General features: G+C 32.7%; 2 protein-coding genes across 2 annotated transcripts; both read right to left on the bottom strand.

The window, feature by feature from the left end:
* Positions 1-2,321: 2,321 nt before the first annotated feature.
* Positions 2,322-3,358, bottom strand: LOC142620008 (E3 ubiquitin ligase BIG BROTHER-related). The gene has a single exon (XM_075793443.1). It carries the CDS (start codon positions 3,067-3,069, stop codon positions 2,440-2,442), a length of 630 nt encoding a protein of 209 aa, XP_075649558.1. The 5' UTR covers positions 3,070-3,358; the 3' UTR covers positions 2,322-2,439.
* A 1,226-nt stretch (positions 3,359-4,584) lies between these two features.
* Positions 4,585-7,041, bottom strand: LOC142620499 (uncharacterized). Its single transcript, XM_075793862.1, has 3 exons — positions 6,944-7,041; positions 6,647-6,747; positions 4,585-5,111 (listed from the first exon to the last, which is right to left on the bottom strand). Exons 1-3 carry the CDS (start codon positions 7,039-7,041, stop codon positions 4,585-4,587), a joined length of 726 nt encoding a protein of 241 aa, XP_075649977.1.
* Between the last annotated feature and the right edge of the window lie 415 nt (positions 7,042-7,456).

The raw sequence follows: 7,456 nt of genomic DNA, 5'->3' as shown, positions 1-7,456 counted from the left end.
ACTTTATTTGCAAGTATAGATTATTAAGAGAATCATATTCGACCTTATTTCAGTTGAAATTAAAAAAGATTTAAGGTCAGGGTGTTTAATTTTTTATTTTAAGGGTTCAAATATAGAGATATATATATATATATATATATATATATATATATATACACACACACGTGTGTGTGTGTGTGTGTGTGTGTGTGAGTGTGTGTATAAGGGGTTCAAATGAATCTCCCAGACCAAAGCTAACGCCACTCCTAGCTATACTATATAATACATATACTATAAGAAAAGAAAACAAAAAGAGACAAAAATTAACCAATATACAAGCTATTGAAAAATGCTAAAAGATATTTAATTGAAATAGAAAAAAGGTAACTTCTTAAGTTAAGAAGTTACTTTTATTTATTTATTTTACCACTCATTTTTACATGTATTCACATTAAACTCAATTTTTTTCATTTACATTATATTATAATATTAATTTCTTAATTTTTTTTTGTAAGAAAAATATTTTTTTCTGTTCATTTCCTCATTTCCCTCTCCTTTGTAGATGCACATCAGATTGCACTCCGCCGCCCACACAAACACAATACTCCAAGCCGCTATTTGCGGCTCATTGCTAGTGATGAACACCGTCATTTAATGGAAAATATAGGCTCAAAATAGGGTTGAAAATGAGAAAAACATGTTTAATACTATCATCATAAATTAGTAAATTACTAACTACTTCCCTAAAAACCAAAAATCTATACCGACGAAAATAATCACCTATTATTTAGATTCTCAGGTCTGTTTGGATAGAACTTATTTTGCTGAAACTGAAAACTGAAAATATTGTAGCAAAATAATTTTTAAATGTGTGTATAGTGCTGTGGGATCCATTTTTAATGAAAAAGTAGCTGAAAAGTGAAATTTATAGGATCCGTGAACAGTGCATTTGTGCACTATTTATTACTGAAAAGTCAATATATGTGACTGGGTTAAAAAAAAAAAAAAAAAAAAATAAAAACACGGACGTGGACGCACAGACGCAGATCCAATCGCACTCTTAGGCTGAGTTTGGATACGGATGAAAAACTAAGGCGTCTGCGTTCAGCGTTTTTTTTTTTTTTTTTTTTTTTTTTTTTTTCTTCTGCCTCACGCGTTTCACAGGAGAAGCGGCTACTGTTCATGCTACTGTGCATGAACAGTAGCCGATTTTGTTGACTTTCAGCAAATTTGTGGGTCCCGTGTACTGTTCACGGGACCCACAAACTTCACTTTTCAGATTTTTTTTAAATTAAAAATGGGACCCACGGCACTATTCACACATTTAAAAATTATTTTGGTACAGTGTTTTCAGTTTTCAGTTTTCAATTTTCAACAATAAGCTGTACCCAAACAGACCCTTAATTTTCAACTCGCGCTATTACAGTAGCATGAGTTGGTCAATGTTTTTTCCTAGTTTTGTACATATATACGATGTCCTCTCTTGGGAATTGAGAGACCCTTTTTTATTATTATTAAACTGTTATAGATTAGAGGCCACGCAAGCGAGCCGGTATATCATGCACCCGGCATATATGCCGGGTGCAAGCAAGATATAATTTTCGCACGCAAGCGCTCACAAGTCACAACCCGCATTCCCCAACCGTCAACTGCTCTTTCAGCTTTCTTGCCTCCAAAGAAATAGTAGGGCGCTTTTGTCCTGTTGTCTAATCTAACATCTAATTACCTAATTGAAATAGTAAACTTATAAAATTTGGTTATTATGATTTCATTTTTGTTTGGTGTATACAATATTACTAGCTAATACATATGCATATCTAAGAGCATTCTCATTCGAAAGTGCAAAGTGCAAAATATATTTTTAAATGGATTTTGCTAATGTGTGCCTTAGGGCACACAATAATTAATCATTTTTAGAAATATTTTTTCGAAAATTGAAAAAGTATTAACAATTTTTTCAATTTTTGATAAAATGTTTCAAAAAATGAATAGTTTAATGTGTATGCTTAACCGGATCCTTTTTAAATACACAAAAACAAAAAAAACAAAATCATCCTATAGTAGGGATGTAAAATGCCAAAAAAAAAAAAATTTACAATTTTCTGTAGCAACACCTATTTCTTTTTCTTTTTTTCCTTCTATTTTTTTACTTTCTCTCTCTCTCTCTCTCTCTCTCTCTCTCCATGCATCATTTTCTTTTCTTCTTTCTATTTCTGTTTTAGCAGATGAAAAGCAATCCTAATTCGGCCTAGGATTTCAAGATTTCATTTACTTTCTTATATTCTTTAGATCTGAATGGACATTTAGATTGTTATTGTGTCTTATTGTTTAGGTCAAACTCATTGTAAGCAATACTGAACCTTTTTTTATTTCTGCATCGTTTTTCCATTCAAATGTTACAGACAAATATAATCAAGCATAATAAGTAATTTACACTGCACAATCATAATATATACAGAACTAGGCAGGCCTAGCTATCTTAGGCGGTACAACTTCAGTGCCACATATTGGACAGGTCTTTCTAATTTGAAGCCATCTGCTTATACACTCTGAATGATAAGGATGTTCACAAGGAAGAGCAAACAAGGCTTCACCTTCTTCATACTCAACTTGACAAATAACACATCGATCAATGTTGGTTTTGCTATCAACAGACTGACATTTCCATGGGTGTAAGCATGTAGGAATCTCGCTTATTGCTAGTCCTTTCTTCTCTTCTCCTATGAACTCTCCTAGTGCAATCAACTCCTCATAAGATAGTTCATCCGGATTGAATTCTTCTAAATCATCCATATCATCATCGCTGCTGGTGCCTTCTTCTTCCGGAACCTGATCAAGTTCGGCTTCCAATTCGTACCTGTCAATGAATTCTTGATCACCATCATAAGAATCATCATAATCACTTTCTTCATCTTCTAATTCTTCTTCGATTTCACTTTCAATGGTTTCGAGCATTGTGAAGGCCCTCTCTTGTTCTTGCAAAGTAATTGCCAAAGCCAAATCAGAGGCAACTTGTTCGAGTTGGGTGAACGGGGTTCTCTGAGAGGATTGTTTACCCTCCTGAGTCCCTTCCTGGTTATCCTTATCCATTGAAGGCCTAATCGATCAATTTCTTTCAGTAGAGTACCCAAAAAAATGAACCATTGATTGGGTTATATGAAGAAAAAAAGGTGGCATGATATTAGAGGTTTCTTTGGAGAGATAATAGCTTCCATGACAAGTAATGGGGAAAGACATCTCTTTGGATATCAATATTCCAGATTCCTAAATCGTAGTAACATTTTAATTCCTAGCCGAAATGGGGTTTGAGCTTTCTTTATGAAGACGGCAATTCAACAATCATGTTAAGTAATAGAAGAACATCTCCGTCAAGTTACTGCCTACCTTATTCCAAAATTTAAGTTCTTAACCAAAATTTGTAGCCACTTCTTGCCTCGTATATGGGCAATCCACCTGCCCAACCATGTATCGAGGCATGCATAACATATTGCTGATAGTACTTTTTTGTGCTTTACTACACGGATCTATTACAAGAATTATTCAAATACGGTAAATACCCCAAGCACAAAACGTACGGAACTCAAGGTCAAGGGAAAAGAAGAGAAACGTGTTTTTTTTGTAAATCCCTGGTAATGTGTTTTGGAAGCTTACTCAGTAAGACCAAAGCCCAAGTCCAAAGCAACCGTAATGAAATGGCTCTTTAGGCCCAAAGGAACACAGCCCATTAAATTGCTGGAAGAGACAAAATTAAATAAGATGGACTAGTGAAAATTTTTGGTCCAGATGTGACATAAATAATTAGGCCTTATAGATCCAATTACTAATTAGGCCTTATACCTGAAGATCCCAACGAAGACCTACTAGAGTAGAGGCAGCAAAAAGAGATACTTTGTTGTAATCAATGTGGGAGTAAAGAAGAAAATCATTGGAACACAGACAAACATATTATGCATTAGCAAGATGTACAAATCTATGTGTGTAACAATAGATAACCGGAGTTCTGTGACTCAACAATTACTAGAAGATAAAAATTAATGGTACATCATGAAGTGAAGTTTCAATAAAAAACAGGAGGGCTATAGTCCTTTTCACTTGAGCCCGGCAACTGTTGTGTACAAGTTTAAATTAGTGTGACTCATTTCATGCAATAGAGTTTAAATTTTCAAATTTGAGTGACATCAACAGTGTTAAAAAGGTCATTGAATTGAATGCAAAGAACTCAGCCATTTAAGATTTTCTCGTATATTTTTATGACAATCACTATTCAGATTCTTCTAATAATAATTCAATCGGATATCCTTCTTTTTCTTTTTGCTTTTCGGCAATATGTTGACAAATTCATCAAATTCTATTTTGCTTTTGTTACTGATCTTTTCATATTCTCAGGAACACCTTTTTGCCTAATCGTGTGATGCTTTAGTCAATAAAAAAACGTGCATTGTGGGGACTAACCAAATTAACTTTAGAAAAGGAAGCTACAACCAAAGACTAGACTTCAAAGGGGTTCAACAGGAAAATGTAAAGTAGAATTACTTTCATGTTATCTTTTGATACAACTATCACTTCTATTGAATTGATTTCCAAATTTCCTACATTGAATTTTTTCTACCTTCTCCGATGTTTAACCACCCCTCCCCTATTGTTTCTCCCTTTATGTGCAAACTTTGATGTCCGAGTTACCCTAATGTCATGAACTGTGCTACCATGATTTCTATGCTTAATATGATTTCTTCTACCACTATGAATTAAATCCCTACTAATATCTACTCGTATACGATGATTTCTTGGCCGCAAAGACTTCCTCAAGTGAGCACCTCTATAGTCCTTCCATTTGTGAGACACTGATCTACTCTTTTCCATGTGTCTGGGAACACGATTTGAAAAGCCTTCATCGTCATATTCTTCTTCACTAGTATCATACTCATCATCACCTGCATCGAACTCTTCTTCAATGTCTCTTCTGTGTTTTCTTCGTACCCTTTTGAGCTTACGAAGCTTAACACACAAGAAAATGCAACAATACTCCCATGCATGGAACCAGGAAGCAACACATGCGCATACTATTCTGAAAAGGCTTTGACAGATACACTCACAAATGCCCAGTTTTTGTAACAGATAGAAGAATAAGAGAACTGCAATCATCGAAGGACAACAAAAAATCCAATTTCAGATATATCTCAAAAATTAAGCCTATCCCTTTATTTCATTCATCAAGTTATTTAATTAATTCTTCTGTATAATTAAAATTGAACCAAAGACTCTACTACTAGAGAGGAATATGATTTAGTAATTGAGCGGAAAACGATCATCATCCAGTGGCGGCGTCACATGGTGTTTGGGGTTCAAATGAACCCCCTAACTTGTGATTTTTATTTTTTTACATAAAAAAAATATTTTACAATATTTTTGTTTTGAATACCTTAAAATAAAATTTTGAATCCCTAAAATAACTCCAAAGAACAAATCAATTCAATGCTAAAATTTATCTTGGTCTTCTTAGACAAAAAGAAAAAAACTCAACATCAAACTGATTTGATATAAAATCTCAGGAAAAAAAAATGGCAAGTCCAACAACAAAAATTAGTAATTTGTTGATCTTAAATATCAAAAAAAGACAATTAAATAAGCTGTAAAATGTAAACACTAAAAGAAAATTAAGTGTGAGGTAATGGAAGTGGGGCGTGAGCTAGTGGAGAGTGAAGACATTTTTTTTAATGATTGTATTGTTGTGTTGAATTTTTAATAGAGTAATGTAAAAAATACAACAAAATTCTTCTTAATGAATTACAAAGACCTATAAGTTGTCACAATTGAGTTCAATTGTTAAATAAAAGAATTGAAAAGAGTAAAAACAAAAACTAATAAATAATGAATTAGAGTATTCTAAGTAATAATAATTAAAATTCACTTAGCAAATAATAATTAATAACTTTATTATAGTAATAGAGAATAGATAATTTACAAGATTTAATCTTAGCAATAATAATTAATATATCTTCATTATACTAGGAAAACATATGCTCAATGAACTTATAATTTATCTTTAATTTTCTTGCTAATACTATGAATAAATTTTTGATAAGAAAGTCACATATACTGCAAGATTTATCTCCTACCTAAGATTTATTATCTAAAAGAACTTGTGTTGACTTAAAAAAATCTTCCTTTGGATCATAGGTTACGAAAGATCTCATCAATATTATCATAATGATCAAGATGAAAAAAAATTATTTACTAAGAGGTCTTTATCAACCTCTTCAACATGAATTTGAATGACCCCCCCTAAAAAATATTTTTGGAGCCGCCACTGTCATCATCATTTGAGAAATGGATTCATTTCATAGTTCAAATTAAATATTATAAATCTAAAAGTATATTCAATACTACTTCATTAATAATTTTAAATGATGTAGCGTTCTATAGTCTATTCATTGTTAGATATACTACATAAAATCTTAATATGAAATGGGACTCTCTCCATTTTAAGTGAAATAAAGAGATCCTGTTCAAGTGTTCATGGCTTCTGTCATATGTCTTGTGCGCACATGACAGGAGCCAAAACCTTAGTAAAGCAGCAGAACTAGTTGACTGATACAGATTACAGTATATTTATTATACACAGTTCAGCCAGTGATTCTAGAGTAACCTTCTCAGCAAACAAACTCACCAATGTAGAGCAGAACCAATACCATGGCCATCTTCAGCAGATTGGCAACGCAGAAATTTTCGATGAAACAGATAAAATCCCATGTTGATTGGCACACTGAACTGAAAGAAATCCAAACCCCATGATTCAATAACAGTGGCTTAGGTGAGAAATACTCAAAACATTTCGTAACAAGCCTATGTAATGTGCTCTCCATAACTTAATATTAAATCAAGAATTGGATAAAGAATCTTGTGCTAAGACTCAAATTGGGCATGACATTATATATGAAATAAAGAAACTGACAAATGTGTTTACCTGCAAGATTTTCCTTCAAAGAAATCAAGTGGGGAGCCAAAAAGGTCGCTAAAGACTTTGCCAAAACCGGAAAAAAATGAACTGATTATGTTCCCCATCAAGTCATGTAACAGACTTGTTGCTAGAGATGTACAGAGAAAAATACAGCCGTATCTTTCACTGCTACAGCATAAAATAATCAGAATAATAATAATGATTAGAATTCCTTGTCTATGCTTAATTTTAAAAAGGATAAAGCATATACTAAACTGAATAAATACAATGCTACTATGTCAAAACGTAGTTAGTATGCAAATTAAATCGTTCTAATCAAATAAAATTAACAAATTTGGATGAGTATCTCTTTAGTACCTTAAAAATGAAAATGTGGGTTTTTGTTTATTACAAAAACTGATTACTCTTTGAGGTGTGAAATGAGAGAATTGAAATGTCTGGTGTTGTAGAGTAAAATGTGAAGTCGGAAGTCTGAACCAAACATCTCATAAGGCAAAATCCCCTGCTAATTTGGACTGA

This window comes from Castanea sativa, chromosome 12 (genome assembly GCF_040712315.1).
Source record: "Castanea sativa cultivar Marrone di Chiusa Pesio chromosome 12, ASM4071231v1".
NCBI classification, from domain to species: Eukaryota; Viridiplantae; Streptophyta; class Magnoliopsida; order Fagales; family Fagaceae; genus Castanea; species Castanea sativa.
Note: the sequence above shows the minus strand (reverse complement) of the source record. Positions and strands in the feature narration are given on the sequence as shown.